Source organism: Protopterus annectens, chromosome 17.part0 (genome assembly GCF_019279795.1).
Source record: "Protopterus annectens isolate FY-2018-M chromosome 17.part0, PAN1.0, whole genome shotgun sequence".
Lineage (NCBI taxonomy): Eukaryota > Metazoa > Chordata > Ceratodontiformes > Protopteridae > Protopterus > Protopterus annectens.
Window position 1 is genome coordinate 417,557,577 of NC_056751.1, and position 19,547 is coordinate 417,577,123.

General features: G+C 33.2%; 1 protein-coding gene across 2 annotated transcripts in view; it reads right to left on the reverse strand.

Moving 5' to 3' along the window:
* Positions 1–12,608: 12,608 nt before the first annotated feature.
* The window catches only part of LOC122791387 (protein kinase C and casein kinase substrate in neurons protein 1-like), an 821,887-nt gene continuing 814,948 nt past the window's right edge, over positions 12,609–19,547 (reverse strand). The window contains exon 10 of one of the 2 annotated variants that reach the window (XM_044059123.1): positions 12,609–13,468. In XM_044059123.1, coding sequence (XP_043915058.1) covers positions 13,356–13,468 — 113 coding nt within the window. In that variant the 3' untranslated portion in view covers positions 12,609–13,355. The remainder of the gene's footprint in view (positions 13,469–19,547) is intronic. The other variant, XM_044059124.1, reaches the window with a different exon arrangement.

Genomic DNA, 19,547 nt, shown 5'->3' on the forward strand with positions numbered 1-19,547 from the left:
AATCCCATAAGAGATTTAATAAATACAGCTATATTTAAAGGTACACCTAAAAGAGGAGATGTAACATTATTTATCTTGTTATTTGTTATTTCGATCATAAGATTCTTGAGTTTTAAAAATGCCAAATGACATCTTTAAAAGGAATTTCTTTAAACATTAATGGATTGAATAATCCGTGTAAAAGGGCAAGCCTAATAAGATACATTAATCTACACAAGGCCAATCTAGTCTTCCTGCAAGAAACCCATCTCTTGAAAAAAGATATTGATAAACTAGCCACTAATAAGTATGCAGTATTGGTTAGTTCAGAGCACACTCAGAAAAAAAGAGTGGCTATTTTATGGAATAAAAGTATGCCCATTCCTAAAACCATTAAGTCTTATCAGGATGACAAAGGAATGTTTTGTATGGTTACAATACAAATTAATGGGAAGACTTACACTTTAATTAATGTATACTGGATACCTGGAATTGGTATTAATACAGTGAAACATCATAGTGATAAGATCATATCATTCTCTATAGGGGATATTATTTTAGCTGGTGATTTTAATTGTATACTACATGAAAGTGATACTACCACTATAAAGAAAAGAAGAATTACATCTAATGCAAAACATTTAAATGATTTTGCTAATTCTTATCATTTGAATGATATTAATAATCAGATAGAGTCAAAATCATTACCATACACCTTTTTTTTCTAACAGATACAAAACTTATTCAAAAATAGATAGGGTCTTTATTTCTAACCAGATGGTAACAGATTTAATTAATTCCAAAATCATTTCATGTCCTATATCTGATCATAACTCAATTGTTTTGAATTCATGATAAAAAATACTCATAATGTTCAGATCAAAAGGATACCAGCATACTTAACTCAGCTAAAAGACTATAAAGAATATATACTTTCAGAAGTACAACATTTTCTAGACATAAATAATACTCCTGAAGTCTCCATTGTCTATGTTTGGGATGCCTTAAAATCATATCTATATGGACAAAGTATCAGATGGTATAATAACAAAAGGAAATCTTGGGATAAGGAATTGTTAGATATTCAAAGTAAACTAGACTCTTATAAACATAATAATAAAGAAAATATTATGGACAAGAAAGTTATTGAAGAAATAAACAAACTAAATGAGAAATACAAAGAAATTTTAACTCATAAAGTTAAAATAACTTTAGAGAAATACAAGTTTTGTCTTATTCAATAAGCCCCAAATACTTACATAGACTTAAAAATAAAACAAAAGATTGAATAAACAAAACCATATCAAAGAAATCTTTTCTCTAAGGAAAAGAAGAATGTTTCTAGTATACCAGAAATACTGGATGAATTTAGAAATCACTTTCACAAGATTAACCATAACAACATTAACATGGAACCTAAAGATAAAATAAAGGAGTTTATAACCACAAACATGAATAAAAGCTTAATAAACAACAGATTAAACTATTGGACAAGAGTATTTCATATACAGAAGTTATTACACAAATAAATAAGCTTAAATCAAACAAAGCACCGGGTAATGATGGTATTATACCAGAGATATATAAAATCCTTTCTAAAACTACATATTCATTAATACATAAGGTTTTTATTCTGGCCCAAACTGAGTTAATAACCCCCATCTTGGCAATATACATTTATTTCACCAATTTTAAAACCTAATAAAGATCCAACTAGATGTTCTTCATATCGACCCATCTCATTACTTAATGTTGATTATAAAATGTTTATGAGTATTTTTGCTGATAGATTGAAGACAATTATCCCGGCATTATAGACATAGATCAGGCGGGCTTCATTGTAAATAGAAATACTTTTGATAATATAAGAAGAACTTTAACATTAATTGATTTTGCAAATAGGAAAAAGAAAGATTTAACACTTATTAGTCTTGATATAGGTTCAGCATTTGATTCAGTAAGTTGGGACTATCTGTTTACCTTACTGAAGTGCACAAATTTCTCTGATGCATTTGTAAATTTAATTGAGCATTTATACAAAGGAACGCTGGCTTATATTAAGGTAGGAACATATGTTTCACAAAAATACCCATTCTTAAAGGTACAAAGCAAGGATGTCCACTTTCTCCACTATTATTCACTTTAGTAATGGAGCCTTGGGCTAATTTGATTAGAAACAGTACTGACATAGAGGGTTTTGAAATAGAAGAAAATACAACATCAAAAATTCAACTTTTGCAGATGATGTTCTAATTACATCAGCAGGATCTAATTCTTCTATGCAGTCTTTATTTGATAAAATGATGAATTTTAAAAGTATTTCTGGTTTAATATTCAATGAAGAAAAACTAAAATACTACCTATATATACACGAAAAAATACTCTCATTAGTGATTTTACTAAATATGTACCCAACTCAGGTCAGATAACTTATTTAGGTATAATACTATCTAAAGATATTAAATCTATTATATATAATAACTATAATACCTGTTTTCTTAATATACAAAATCTTTTTAATACCTGGAATAATATGTTTTTACTATGGAGGAGAGACTTACAATTATTAAAATGATAATATTCCCCAAGATTTTATACTTAATACAATCAATAATACTTTCACCTACAAAAATAGCTATCAAGAAACTGAATACACTAATGTTAAATTTCTTATGGGCACCTAATAGACCTAGGATTGCATTAAAGAAACATACTAATAGCTGGTCTCAAGGGGTATTTCTTTTCCAGACTTTAATTTATATATTATCTCTTCTATTATAAAAGTTATTACTTTATTAATAGATCGGTCATATGTCGCAAAATGGAAAGATTATTGGGAGCTAATTAGTATGCACTTCATGAAAATCTCCTTAACACATAAAAATATGATTATAAATAACTCCATGTTGTGGTTGCTAAAGGAATTTTGTACTTCACCTATTACACCTAAACATATGGTCTGTTACCCATTAAATATTATTATTAGTTATCGTAACTTTATATTCATGCACCCTAAGTATAGGGAATGGAATTTTATTGTATATCCTATCATTTATACTCAGGGTATGCTTATGTCATCTACTTCTGAAGGAGCTCATTTAGCTATAGATAATAATCTAAAGTACTGGTATCAGCTGATATCTGATAATAAAGTTAAAAATCTAGATTTCTTAAAACAAGAATTTGATCTAAGAGAAACTTGCTGGTTAGAGGTTCAGATCTTTAGACAACATCTCATTGATAGAATAGATCTAATGTCTATAACAGTTAAAGAATCTATTCCAAAACTGATTGATTACTTGATAATAAATTTACAACATAAAGTTTCTGATAAAGGTAAACTTTCATATATACATAAAATTATCAGACAAGAAACTTTTTACAATGTAGATTCATACTGGAATTATTTCACCTCTATTAATGGGGACCCACCAACTCAACAAGATAAACAATATATATTGGAATCTGCTTATAGAACTACATCTTCCATTGTCTGGAGACTTTATACATGGAAATTTTTACATAGATCTTTTTATACACCTTTGATGATGAATAAAATTAATAATAAAGATAATCTATGTAAGAGATGTAATGTAGAAATTAATGCTGACTGGGCTCATATGTTTTATGACTGTATGAAGTTGAAAGAATACTGGAAGTCAATTAATGAATTTTTGCAGGCTCTTTTACAGATAATTTCATTATTTCTAAGTCTCTTATATTATTCAACACACCTGTACCTCAATGTGTTAAAAAGATTAAGCTTCCCTTGTTATGGTCTATCCTAGCAGTGGCTAGGAAAATAATAACTAGAAATTGGATTTCAGATACACCTCATTCGTTCAATGAATTTAAAAATGTTATGAATATAATGTGTCATATGGAAATAAGCACAATTAGAATGAGAACAACTAGAAAAACATCACATTTTATTGTATGGGATAATTTACAAAATTTGTTAAAAAAATTCTAATTTCAATAGCACAGTATTTTAGTTTAATTAATTGATCTGATTGTAGTGGATGTCTTTGTAAATACTTTAGTTGTTTTGTTGAATATTATAATAATACCTATTTTTAATTATTTGTATAAAATTGTTATGATATTTCTCTTATATGTTAAAACAATAAATTTGTTTAAAAAAAAAAAAATAATCTCTTGGTAAACATTGTTACACTATTATTCTCTGTATTACAAATTATGCTGTGGAAAATTAAATTACAGATTAAAATAATCTTCATTGTTTCATATTGCATGCAGTTTAAAATGTAAATTAAGTGAACTGGCATTATTCAGCTGTGATTTGTGACTACGCTGTTACAGAACATTACATAATTATTTCTACTGTACATAATGTGAGCTGTTTTACTGCATGTAGTGTTAAAAGTGTAATACATATGCATGCACAAATGATAATTAAATGATTTTTTTCTCTGCCATAAAGAATTGCTTTGTGATAAATATATCTGAATGCAAAACTGGAGAACAGTACAGTGCTACATATACTGAAGGATCCTTGCAGAATGGAACAGCTTGTTGCCAATCAGAATAATCAGGTCCATTCTGTGGGGATAACTAACACGAACTTGCATTAAAAAATTAACAAGCCAGTGACATCTATCACACATAATAAATGTAATCAAAATCAAGATCAGTTAGTGAAAGTACCATTATACTCACTACATTGCACAAGGAATGACCAAAAAAGATTAAGTGTTATAGGTTGTTTCAAGAAACAGCCTAAAGTCTTGGGTATTCTTTTAAGTTCTCAGTTTTATAGATAATTAAATACAAATGCTAACATATGAAATATCCTTGAAATGTTTTCAAAACCTTTTTAACCATTACTTTTGATATAATTTAATTAGTACATTTTCAATTTTAGATTATTTGTATGTATTGTTATATTTGATTCCTTGTTCTTTTCATTTACATTTGTAAAGTACTTTGGTTAAAGCACTCTAATAAATTTAACTTGACTGTACCTAGTAATACACAGTTAGTGCTTTATAACTGTGAAATGAAAACAAAATTGAACAACCTGAAGCATACATTTGGTTGCTCTACACTTGTCCAAAAAGAAGAAGGTTGTATTAAAAAATACATATACATTGTGCCACTGTATTTCTAGGTCGAGTTTTCCATGGCATTAGAAAGCTCATTGGACAGTACCATTTTAGAATATTTGTGTAGAAATCATTTAAAACACACAAAGAGATAAATAATACCAGTGACAAAAGCAGGAGTTAGTTTCCTTGTATGTGTACTACAGATGATGCTGTTTGTAGTGCATGGCAGACTGCAGTTATGTTCTGAAATGTGGGAGAAGGCAGGCTTGTTAAGCACCTTTCTGATGTCAGAAAGTTGCTTAACCAGCTCTTAAGTACTGTTTCCATTGTTAAGCTCTAGACTTGCCCTACAACATTAACGGTGGCCAGTGACCACCAAGGAACAGTATCAGGAAACTAACACTTCATTTAGACTTGTTTCTTTTCTTTATATAAAGTGTTCAACAGATTCCTGTAGCTCTTCTGTGGTGACTGTTCTCATGTGGCTGTGGTAAGTGTGTTACAGTTCTCATGTGGCTGTGGTAAGTGTGTTACAGTTCTCATGTGGCTGTGGTAAGTGTGTTACAGTTGTCAGAGATGTTATCGTATTTTTCTTTATCCTCCAACTTTTGTAATATATGGGAGCAAATAAAGTTCCATGCACTACAAAGACATATGACTGAGTTTGTCTGACCATAATCCAGGATGTTATATCTTCTCGACACAGATGTCAAGAGTCACCTCTCAAGCCTTGCTGCCAATGCCGATTTCTTGTCTTCCATGTCATATTAATTTAATTTCTTTTGTGTCTCTCTTCCATATAATTTTGGGCATTTATTACCAGTCTTCAAGATACATTTTAGTATTTATTGGATTTACAGTAAATGTTTTTTCTCAGTATTATAGGTAAAAAGGAAAAATTAGTATCAGGTTTATCAGATGATGAGCTATGTCTATCCCATTCTGCCTGCTTCCTTCTTTCTGTCTGAAATTTGAGTCATTGATGTCAGTATGTTGTGTGTACTGCACACTTCAGGCTAGGAGGTTTGCAAATGCTGAAAATATCACTTTTGACATTAGGGCTTTACAAAATTAGTTTTTAAAGCCGAAGAGCTGTATTGGGTAGCTATGGCACAGCATGACTGACCTCTGAAAATGAGGGTAGTACATAATTGGAGAGGTGCTACTTATACTTTTGATTTGTCTGTTTGCATATAATATTTAATGGTTCATATGTTTTAACTTCAGACCATATGTCTCAACCTCTTAGAGCAAGAAATCTGGATAAAACCATAAATAATGGGGGAGGGACAAAGGCCCCAAAATAGGGACAATTTTTAAATATTGCTCTTAGAAACTTAAAACGTTGATAGAATAACAGGCTTTGCAATAGCATAATTTTCTGCAGGGTATGAAGTCTGAAACTCAAATGTATGCCATTATTTTCTGACTTCATTGTTCAATAATTTGCCAACGATTTCCTAGAAAAACCACAATTTTGTGAAAAATGGACCTGAAATATGAGGCAAAATCTGGAAGTCTATGAAAATCTATGCAGTTGAGAGGTATGCCTCAGGCTTTCAAACAAGTAACCATCCTCCACTGCTTCATAAACTGTGATTATATCTCCACATTACCGGCAGTACATCCTACAACTGTATGTAATAAGAGTTAGTACATCGTTCTTTAAAGATGCATGAGAATGAAAATGTGTCTGCCTTAAGATCAATAGTCACAAGAAGTGTAAATGCCATTGCTTGTTTTAAATAAATTTAAGTCTGTTCTTCATTATTAGTGACTTGGGATCATTAACATCCATTTCAGCTACAATAAAAATATGCAGTCATTTACTTCTCTCTCTCTCTTTCTCACTCTGTAGCTTTATTCCCACAGCCTTTAATTAGACATGTCTATGCTTTTAGACACTTTTGCCATTAGGGTGTCATTTTTGTTGTATTAAAAAACATGATACTTGAAGCTAAAAAGACTTTGGACATTGCTTGTATACATGAAACACTATGCAGTGTTACCAATGTCTATAGACTCAAACATTCTGACCTGAGTGTCGAGTTCTGAAACCATTTACAGTGATTGTGAATGAGATGCTGTTGAAAACAGAAACAATCAGTTACGTAATGATTTTATACATCACACTAATCCTGGCAATTCACATCTCTATAGATTCACAGACTGCAATATCACACACATTGTTTTAAATTCTTTTATTAGATGCATTTCTTGTCAAATGTAGTGTACCAGTAAACAAAAATAATAACATTTATGATCAACACCTCACTGCAGTCACATAGTTGACTATAACATGAGTACAAATGACCATCTTTTTTGTACAGTTTATTTTTCAAGAACAAATAGATATTTACAATATAAGTTCATACTTGTTTGTAATTTTCTTCTCTTTGCATGTAAGGTACATTATGCTGTGATATAATGTTTTGCAGGTGAGAATTAACAGAGCTCGAAGTAAAAAGTTTGGTTTGGTTCTGTCTAGTTTAAATCCACCTTAATCTGACAATCCTCTTTCAAGTAATTTAAATTTGACATGTCTTAAAAAGAAGAAACCCAGTCTAGCATATACTGTAATGCTAAAGAAGATACTTGAAAGAGTTATTGTGTTTGCAAACCTTATAAAGTAATGCTGACAGTGTCCTTCGATGAGATTAATGCTTTCTTCTAATGATTCAAAAAGAGAGGTTCTTTCTCATCAGCAGGATCTTAATGCATTCATTGGACAGTGCGAACATTTTCATATCATACTAGCTGCTGTCACTGAATACAAGACAGTTACAAGTGATAATTCAGTAAAAGTGTTTAAAAAAAGATATACCCCTGCACTGTCAGTCCCCAAACCTACTTAAAGAATTTTAAGTTAAATGACCTTTCACAGTGCCAGGCTTTTCATTCTAAGACCTTTTTCATTACTAACTTTCCAAAAAATTTCTGACTTTGTCGTGAAACATATAACTGGGCAATTAAGTGTTTATCAAGACACACACCTGCAGTTGTGGGGAAGATGCTGTATCCCCAGTAATGCAAATAGAATCTCAGACATCACACTAATCTCAAAGTGAGAAAAACTGTGATCGGATAGCTTCAGGTTGAGGCTGAAAAAGTTTCTAAAAATCATCTGGCTGCTGGCTTATTCTGTTAAAAATGAAATGTCCACCCCTACTCCAAAGAAATAACCCACATTTCATTGAGATATGAACTTACTGTTGACTATTACAAAGAGAAAGGAATGGAAGACAAAGTAACTAGGGGAAAAATGTTCAGTTGCTTTGTTGCTAGTGAATGGACTATCAGATAAAAGCTACTCATATTAAATAAAGCATTTAAGTTTTAATCATGTATGTGTTACCTTGGATATCTTTGCAACTTTGTGAGTATGTAGAAGTTTATATATTTTGAAACTAGAAGGTGTTCTCTGAGACATCATTCAGCTTTTAACATCTGGCACTAATGCCTGGTGGTACTAGAATTTGGAGGAACTGCATTGCTACTGTTACAGCTGCCCTTGTTTTCGCCATGACAGGAACCTTTATTTTGTGTTTTCTGTTTGCATAGATAGATTTAAAGTTACTGATTTTATTAAAGGTTTTAACTTTTACTGAGTCACAGTTTTGCAAACATAAATCATCTCATCCTCACACAAACAAACAAAACAAAAAAAAAACAAAGGAATTGCTTTACTATCAGGACATCTGATGTGAACATTATTATAAGAAAAAATACAAAACTGTATCATAAAATGAAAAAAAAATGTTAATGCCAGTCAGTTAGAAATGTACTTCTGGATATGGTGAAGTGAAGCTTTGCAAAGTTTTTTTTGTGTTGGTATGTTTGCAGCAGAGATTTTTCAGGTACCGATGCTGATTTTATATTCTCCTTATCAGTACTGCATAGAAGCTTTTTTCAATCAGTCTTTAATAATGGATTGTCTGTACTGATGTTGCACTCATATTTTTCTTCCCTTATAAACCTGAACAAGTAGCCATTCTCTTCCTTGACAGTATCATATATGATGACGCAGTGGTAGCATTATCAACTCACAGCAAGAGGTTCTCCGGTTCAATGTGCGGAGTCTGCATGTCCTCCATGCATTCGTGTGGGTTTTATCTGGGTACGCCAGTTTCCTCCCATGTCACTCAGACATGTCTGGAGCATTTCTCCCCAGGCGTCTGCTGAAAATTGGCTTTGTTCCAAGTTGGACTTTCCCAGTAAACAAATGTTAACTCCAGCAAAGCTAGAACTTCCAATAAGTGACCTTCAAAACCTCTTGTGTCAGAGGCACATGGAATATATGCAAATGATCCTTATGAACATCAGGTGTTTCAACTAATTGGAAATTCTGAATGTCCGTGACTTGTTTTGTCATTTTAATGGACAATTTCAGGCCAATAAAGCCAAGCCCCACTTCCAAAAAGTGACCTCCCAAACCTCTTGTGTCAGAGGCACATGGGATATATGCAAATGATCCATATGAACATCAGGTGTTTCAGCTAATTGGCAATTCTGAATGCCCATGACTTGTTTCGTTGTTTTAATGGTACCTTTTCATTTAGAAGACTGTATTCAACAATCATTATTTTCTTTTTTTCATTCTGTTTCCATTAACTTCTGCAAGGAGTCTCTATTGTTTCTCTTCTAGAATTCCCCAGTCTAGCATTTCTAACAGAAAGAAATAAGGGGAACACAAGATTACCTGTTTATAAGTGTTAGATATTCTAATTATAAGCAATATTTAGAGTTGTTCTTCTATGAACTTGGTAATTAGAAAGGTGACCATCTAGGTTTTTTTATACATGAATCTGACAGACATAGTTACTCAGCTCTGACCCACTAAAAGAGGTTCTCTCAAAATATATATTATAATGATGTTGTGTTTGACTTGTACCTTTCTTATTTCCTCTTGCTTAACATTGAATAATGTCTGTCACAATTGCAGTCCAATTTTTCCTTAGCATCTGAGCCTGTCTCTTAACAGTTTTCCTTGCAGAAACAGTTTGACACTGTTTGTTCATTATGAGGTAATGATGGCCCTTATTTCATCATTAGCCTTAGCCTCTTTACAGACACCAGGTGACTGTTGTTCAACTTATTATTTGCTAATGAAAGTTGATGAGGGTTTATTAGTTTATTCTTCCAGGTGACAGAATGTGAGCATTCCATGTCAACCTTTCTTTTAAGGGTGGTTTAGCACTTCATACTTAGTTAACATAGGAAATGCTTTCTGACAGAAAATCTTAACTAATTTGGTGCATTCCAGACTGCGACAATGCCATGAATACTGCTCACTCGGTAGATTTTAGGTTAAGAGAGTAACTAGCACTGCTTAATTTGACATGACCACCGAGCAGTGGCCACTATACAGCTGATGACTGTGTTTGGTGAGGGAAATGGGGGTCTTGCAGATCAGATGATCTGCATGTTTACAATACACCTACAAACAAGTGAGTTATCCTAGAACTGAAAGGGGATATTTTTCCCAGTTTTGCAACCTATGGTATAATTTATTATAGAACCAGTGGAACAGCAGAACTAGAAGTACAGTGATGACTAATAAATTGTAGGAACATAAATGATAGTAGGAGATTTAAAACCAAAACCTGTAATAAATTGTCCCCTTTCTTGTCCCAAGTTAAGTACTCTGTGTGAATTTACTTTCATAGCATTCAATAGATATAGAACTCAGAGATTACTATGATTTATGAAAGAAGGCTGTCAGTGAACTATGAGAGGTTTATGGCACAAACTGGAACATGTTGCCCTTAAATCATACCTCTCATCGGTCCAGATTTTCATAGAATGTCCAGATTTTGCCTCAAAATTTCCATCTATTCCTCATAAAATTTGTGGTTTTCTGTCAAATCACTGGGGTGATCTAATGAATGAAATCACTAAATAATGACATACATTTGACTTTTAGACTTCACATACTTCAGAAAATCAGAATGTATAGTAATACCACCGTTTGTGCTCATGTGTTTTGAGTACGTGTATTTTGAGTGGCCTAACTTATCAGGCAATCAGATAGAGTATGATATATAAGTTATTGATTAGTACTTTGCATCTTTTATACGTGTTTTTTATACTAGTTTCTGACCAATATTTGGATACTTACTTTTACACACTCGTTTGATTATCAGTTATTATAGTAATAATCCAAGTTTTGAATATTCATCTGCTTTCTATTCTCTTGTATGCATGTTTTTAGGATACATTTGCTTTTAGTTTTCATGCGTATTGCTGCATTTAATATATGCGAGACGTTTTTAGCGCCCCGCTATTGCACTTTATTAGTGGTGTTGTTTTTTCGAATCAAGATCATTTATATTGGGTGGACACAATATGGTTATATAAGCACAGACTATGATTCTTTATGCAGCACAGAGTTACATATTCTATAGTGCTCTTACAGCTGTGTTCTTGTCTATGGGAAATTCTTATGTGTTAACAGTCAGCGATCTATGCCCTATTCATTGTACCATCTTAGACAGGTTGCTATGGAAACCATTGAAAGGACATGGAAGGATCAGCTCTGTTTCCCCCTCCCTCTTTTTGGTCTTTCTTGGTTGTTACAATAGTCAACAACCATTGATTATTAAAGACGATCGCCACATTGATATTGGAGTAAGGCATATTAACAGAATGGTTGCATCACAAGTATGTACATCCAATATAGCTGTTAATTTTGGTTTTCCATATGAAACTGTTGTATACTAGAGTTTGGACTGAGTTGGAACATCAGGCTATGTTATATATCATTTAATGAGATAATATAATTCGCTAATTGAAGAATTGGATATGACTCAAATTGAATTAGGTTTCTTATATTGAAGTGCGCTTTTATTGGTTGTTGCTTATTATTTAAGAAAAGTTGTAATTGTTGTTTAATGAGATCTGAAGAAGCGTGCACAGTGCACGCGAAAGCACTTATCTTTTCCTGTTTTATGTGCTGTACTGAATAAAAGACGATTTACTCACTTCTCGTGGTGTGTCCTTTGGAGCTTTACTTGGATACTTCAGAAAATGCATGTTTACGCAAACCCTGTTATTCTAGCAACTGTCTACGTTTATAAGATAAACATTTAAAATATGTCCCTATTTTGGGCCTTTGTCCCCCATTATGTTAGGATCTGTCCATATTTTATGGGCTAAGAGGTTGAGAGGTATACGTTAGATACTGTGCTGTCTATAACCCAAGTTGCATAAAGAACTTCTGTTAGTATAATCCAATATGCACACAATCATTTTCTTTTCCCAGATTTGAAGAACTGCAAGTGAACAAAACAAAGCAGCTAAATAACTTTGCAGTGTGTACAGCGGAGATCATTGGAACAAATTTACCTTGTGCCACTCTTGACACAACCTTGCCTTGATTACAACAGCACTGACAAAACCTATGTGTAGATTGCTCTGGCTGGTGTTGCCAGTCTTGCTTGGACCATTTAGCTTTTGAATAACTGTGGAAACTATCATTACATGAGGGCTGATTTTAGGCTGAAAGCAGTTTTCTGAAACAAAATTACTTATACACCTAAAAAAATTATCTTCAGAAGAATATATATTTCTGGTCTTTATTTCTATACGTGCTGAAAGGATTCATAATTTGGAAGTATTCAAAATGATGCTCTAACATCAGTTAGAAAAAAAACATTCACAGAGATTAAAACATCCACATACTTTAATTACTTGTACAGACTTTGACTTCATGATATGCGTTCAGTATGTTCAGCTGCTTTTCCATAACCAGTGGTTGTGACTCTTTCAGAATCCTCTTAAAGAAAACAAATACAAATCGAAGATTGATATAAAATGTATCTCAGTGTCCTTCTGAACCATAGTTTTATGATTCTTACTTGGCCATTTTCAGAAAAGCAATTTGCTGTATATTTTTTCTTTAAAATTACTTAAGGTGCATCTCATCTTTCTTTCTCTCCCTGTCACATACATAGACAGGAGCACAGCTCCTGTTTATCCATCCCTTGTGCATGACATCTTGAGAATAAAAGATAATTATTGCACTAAATACAAGGAGACAATAAGAGGTCATGTTCCTATGGGAAAATAATCAAACTGTATGAATATCAGGAAACAATAAAGAAAACATTAAACTCCACTAGAAAATAACTTTTGTAGGGAGTTGAGGCTGCCACAACTGATTTATCAACTGTTCCTTAACGGGTGGCAGGGGGTATTATTTTCATAATTCCTATTTGTAAAATATCATACATAATACATTTTAAGTTTTTTTTCCAAGACTCATGCAGTCAACCCAAAATTATAGTTTTTAAAAAAGATGAAACATATTTATTGAATAATTTCAACATAATTGGCTGGGTAAAGTCCAACTTGACCTCTCTCAGTGACTCCTTTACACCAACCCTGGTCATCTTCATCTTCAATCTTCATCAGTTCATCACCTTTCAAAAAGAAAAGAAAAGAAGTGTGAAGTTATTTAATAAGGCAATGTAGCTTCAAAACTCGAGCAGCATGTTATAATATGCAAACACCATGGAGATTTTTGTTAGTCATGTATTGTATCCTTAGATAATTACATTTATTTTAGTTACATACAGAATTCACTTTACTCTACTGTTGTTGACTTTGGAACTCAATGGTGTCTTGTTTTCATCTGCAGTGGTTATCCTAAGAATATTTCTGCACATATTCATGAAAGAACAGTTAAAAATTCTAAATTTTAAGTTTTCTAAATTTTGGAGATTCCATAATTTGTGAGACATAAAGGAAGAATACACACAATGTCCTTGTAAGGTGCTCACTCTATATACTAAATTAAAAATGTTTAAATGCAGTCACTTATATAAGCATAAAGCAGTCATTTTTAGAAATCAGCAATAATTTCAAATCTCCATTGTATGGAGCCTATATCTGTCTCTTTTTTTTATAAATATTTTCCATACGTATCCCAAAGATATGCAGTAGGTAAATTAGCAGTTCTTTAATCTATCCATAGGTGCACATACCATGTGAGAATAAGTGAGTATATATATATATATATATATATATATATATATATATATATATATATATATATATATATATATAGATATATACACACACACACACACATATATATATATATATATATATATATATATATATATATATATATCTGTGTATCTATGGATTCACTTCAGAATCTCAAAATTCTGAAACATCGAATTAAATATGATTGAGACCATATGACCGATGTTTTGGAAAATCGAAATTCCAAAACAAATCCATAAAAACTCCCCAAAAAATAATTTAAATATTTCTGCAGGAGGGCAAGTCCCCCTGCACCCCTGCTACTTAAATATTCCAACTCTGAGATCGCACTACATCGAGGAAAAGGGAAATCTCCCATTCCACGCTGTATGCAGATCTCCATTCACAATGTCGGGATTCCAAAAGTTCGATCATATGGTCTCGGCCATATGAAATTCGATCTTTCAGGATTTCGGCATTGTGAAGTGTTCCCATATATATATATATATATATATATATATATATATATATATATATATATGGTCTATATTACATAGTTGAAGTTCCGTAACTTCGAGTGACATATGTTCAAACACATATGTCCGAAGTTACGGAACTTCGACTATCAATAAAAACATTAAAAAAAAACAGAAAATAAAATAAAAGGGAATTTTCCCTTTACTGAACTGTAACATGACCTTGGAGTTGGTATATTTAAAGAGTAGGGGGTGTGGGGGTGTAGGGGGGCTTGACCCCCTGCATATACTCTTTTCTTTTTCCTGTTGTTTTTATTATTTTATTGATAGTCGAAGTTCCGTAACTTCGGACATATGTGTTCGAACATATGTCAGTCGAAGCTACGTAACTTCGACTATGTAATATAGACCCTGTTTCCCTCACTGTGTTTGGTGAGGGAAACAGGGGTCTTGCAGATCTTGTATATCTGGAGCATTTCTCCCCGGGCCTCCACTGAAAACAGGCTCTGTGGAACCTAGTCGGACTTTCTCGGTCAACAAATGATAAATAAAATAAATAAATAAATAAATAAATGAATATGTGTGTATATGTGTATATATATATATATATATATATATATATATATATATATATATATATATATACACACACACACACACACACACACACATATATATATATATATATATATATATATATATATATATACACACACACACACACACACACACACACACACACACACATATATATATATATATATATATATATATATATATATATATATATATATGTGAGTGTGTGTTTGTTTGTGTGCACCTTACAATAAATTGGCTCCTTGTTTAGCATGTGTTTCAATGTCTTGTGTCCATTAAGTTTCGGGAATGGCTCTCTATTACCCTGTACTGGGTTGTGTAATAAGAGAACGAATAAGTGAATGAATGAATGAATGAATGAATGAATGAATGAATGAATGAATGAAGTGAGCAACTTTTCTTTAATCTGCTGCAGAATTCCTCACCCTGACTTTTTCTACATATAGCATGTGGGGAGACAAAGGCCCAAAAATAGGACATATTTTAAATATTGTTCTTATAAATGAAGAAAGTTGCTAGAATAACAGGATTCGTGTTACCATGCATTTTATGAAGGCTATGAAGTCTAAAACTCAAATATATATCATTATTTAGTGCCTTCATTCCTCAATGATTGCCAAAAAACCACAAGTTTTATGACAAATGTACAAGAAATATAAGACAAAGTCTGGGTATTCTGTGAAAATCTGGACAGTTGAGAGGTATGATGCTAAACTAGTTGAATTATAGCTTGAAGGTTTAGCTTTGACTCTTTCAACATGGCTGTACACAATCTATATGGATGCATGGTATAATACTTATTTTCTCCAGCTTTTATCAACAAAATTATTATCAGTGGTGAAAATCCCTGCAAAAATTTGGTGAGGAGTCTATTGACTTATATGTGATGGCCATGCCCACAAAACACGCTCTTTTGGACCATGGTGTTAAGTGCAGTGAAATTTACATAGGGTTTATCTTATTTTTTTTCTTTTTCTTTTTCTTATTAAAGTGCAATGTCATTTGGGGGGCTCATATATTCAGACTGTGGCAAAGACTGCATTCAGGCTGTTAATGTCTAGCATTTGGCCCAGAGGATTATGGCAATGAGCTTTTGGTCAGCTGTTTCCTGTGGTACAGGGCTCGAGTCCCACACCCTCTATTTGCCTAACTGTGTCTAAACCAGTCACTTAACCAGTATTCCCAGGCTGTGTCTGAAAAAGGTCCATGGAGATCAGTGCCCTAGCCCGGTTATGTCATTTTTTTTAATTGGTCTGGTTTTAATTTCTTAGGCATTGGAAATGTCTTGATAATTTTGAACCTTAAAGAGTGCCTATCCATGTTAAGAATGAGCTAACTGTTGCCAAACTCTTCTGGTATGATGCTCTGCAAAAATTGTATTGTTGTGCTTATAGTCAGCTTAGTGTACCCAAATCAACGTGTTTCTTTTTGGAGTATAATCTGTTACCCTATGCTAATGCACGTGCATGCTCTTAATTTTATTTATTTATTTTTTTGCTTAAGCTCCTTGCTGCTATTTAAGTTATTGAACTCTCAAATGGAGTATCCCTGACCTCCTCAAGTATATGGGGAAAGATTTTCTGGATTGGGAATTTAACTTGTCCTACATGGAAACATCACATGGGCATTCATAAGACATACTCACTGCATGTCTAGTGTTTCCAGATCTCTCCATCCACTGCCATGACCATTTAATCCAGTGCACCGCTAAGTAATTATCAGTTGACAGCTCGGCACCTGTCCTAGCTCAGTTGTCCAGAACATGTGGCATCACGTCTGACAACATAAGTGCAAACAGCAAAAGAGCTGTCACACTACTTGAACTGTACAAATAACAAAGAATTGAAACAATCTGTTGAAACATGAGAATGCCTAACTAGTCTGGGTTTTGGCTGAAAATGGTCTATGGTCCAGCTCACCTACTCTGCCAGCAAAGTTAATTAATTAATTATTAAACAAATGAGCAAACTTGTGGTCAGTTGAGTGTTATGAACAGTCTGTGACTAGCACAGAAGCAGAGATGTACAAAAAAAAACAGTTCACTGCTCAAATTCAGATCAGGGAAGGTATCTTCCTCTGTCACCCCCCCCCCCCATATAAGCACTGAACTTTTCCATACAACTACATAATCTGTAGGTGATAAGCTCTCAAGTATCTTGCCCATGGTCTCTAAGAAGGCCAAATATTCCAAATAGATGTTAGTTGAATATGCATAAACAAAAGAGTTTTCTTTTGTGCAGGTCACTGTTGCATTGAGGTAACCCTCAATTTTCGTGGTACAAACTCCAGCAAAATGGCACATAATCAGGAGCTTGTGAGTATTCCCACTCCTAAATGAGGCTTCTCATAAGGGTCAGCTTCACAGGAGGAGAGAGACCATCCTTACTCAATAAGTCTGTTTTTTGAACCAGTGCTGTGTAATGAGCTAAGGCTAACTAAATTTTGTTAGTACTTTTCAAACCCAAGTTACAGGTCCTTCCCCACCCAAAGACATGCTAAGAAACAGTTTCCACTGCCAGAATCTAGCAATGGAAACTGTACAACATTAAAACTATACACCACAGTGCTTTTAAACAAAAGCAAGGTAGATTCATAGTCTATCACATGGCAATTTGTCTTAGACAAAAAGATGTATACCAATCAAATGTTGTGGGTAAAGTTGCAAAGTAGGTGATTTGGAAATCAGTTTGAAATAAAGATGAACAGTAGTCAAATGGTACAGGTAAAATGTAGAATAGTCTAATAATAGTGAACCTCACTTATACCTTTGCAGGTAAAACCAGTCATAAAATAATCTTCAAAAGATCAATGAATTGTCTTAATCAATCCCAGTACTGCCTGCCACTTGACTGACATTGCACATAACTACCACACTTTACCTTGTGGTGGTTGTTCCTACACGGTGGTACCATGCTGCCTTTTTTAGGATCAAACCCTGTGAGGTTATGCAAGTTACCTGACCAGCAGATGCTCGTCAGTTTACATCACCTCAGATTTGGCTGGAGAGATAGCCCCTGGTGACCCTGTTCCAGGTAAGGTTTTTGGATTCTTTAATTGAACCATTATAGGAAGCATTTTGGTTCATTGTTACTCTGACCCCTTGTCTCAGGTCAACTTGTCAAAGGTATCCCTGCCAGGAGTATAAGCTACAGACAACATAGTTGTCATGATCCCAAGAGGAGACAAACCCATTTCCCAGGAAGGATCCTGAAATATAAAGAATATTAAATTGCAAAAAAAAAAAAAAAAGCCTTAATCTGCATCATAATCTCCTTGCATGTATGACCAATGAAAAAAATATTTCTCTTATAACAGCCTCTGTGTCAGAAATGAACAAGCTTTACTCTGAGATATCTTTACTGTTCCAGCCCTAATGATTTTGATCAATGCCTTTTGCTCCAGTATATCACAACATTCTATTACACCACTTGCTTCATATATGCATTAGCCCTGATGTCTTACCCTGGTGTGAAAGTTATCTGTCATATTGATACGTTTGTGTTAAAATTAATTTTTCTCTCTCTCTCTCTCTCTCCTTTAGTCAATCTAAAACAAGATGTTCTGCGATGATCTATACTTACCCCACTCCTTTTCTCCATATATATCAACAAATTACACCTGGATCTCCCTCACCTCCCACTCATACTTCATGCGGATGATACGTTACTATTCCACTCGGGTAAATCCCTCAATGTACTACAAAATCAACTAGACTGTTCTTCATTTGATTACTTCTGCAGTAGCCTACACCATATGGGTTATGTTCTGCCAGGGATGTAAAAGCCAGCCAGCTTCTAAAGTTTCAGGGCACCTGGTAGAATTTTAGATGGTAAATGTTATATGTTTGCATTCAGATATTTATTAAAAGGTAAGGTAATTAACAATACACTTTCTGTTAACTACAAAACTACAGTGCATTGATCTTCTGTTGGATAAATTATGTAATTATAATAGACATAAACATACATGTAACAGTACAACATTAAAACTATACACCTCAGTACTTTTAAACAAAAGCAAGTTAGCTTCATAGTCCATCACAGGGCAATTTGTCTAAGACAAAAGATGAATACCAATCAAATGTTGTGGGTAAAGTTGCAAAGTAGGTGATTTGGAAACCAATTTGCAATAAAGATGAACAGTAGTCAAATAGTACAGGTAAAATGTAGAATAGTTTAATAATAGTGAACCTCACTTATACCTTTGCAGATAAAACCAGTCATAAAATAACAATCTTCAAAAGATCAATTGTCTTATTTTTTTAAAACAAATTAACATTTTTGAAAGATAAGTAATGGGATTCAGAAACCTCCCACCACATATATAAAGAGCTGCGGTAAAAAAGAATGTTTCTGCAATGTGGTATTTTGCATTTCGGGGACACATGTATTAACACCTATGAGACCACTCTGAACTGAGGCCCCTGTCAGCAGCAGTC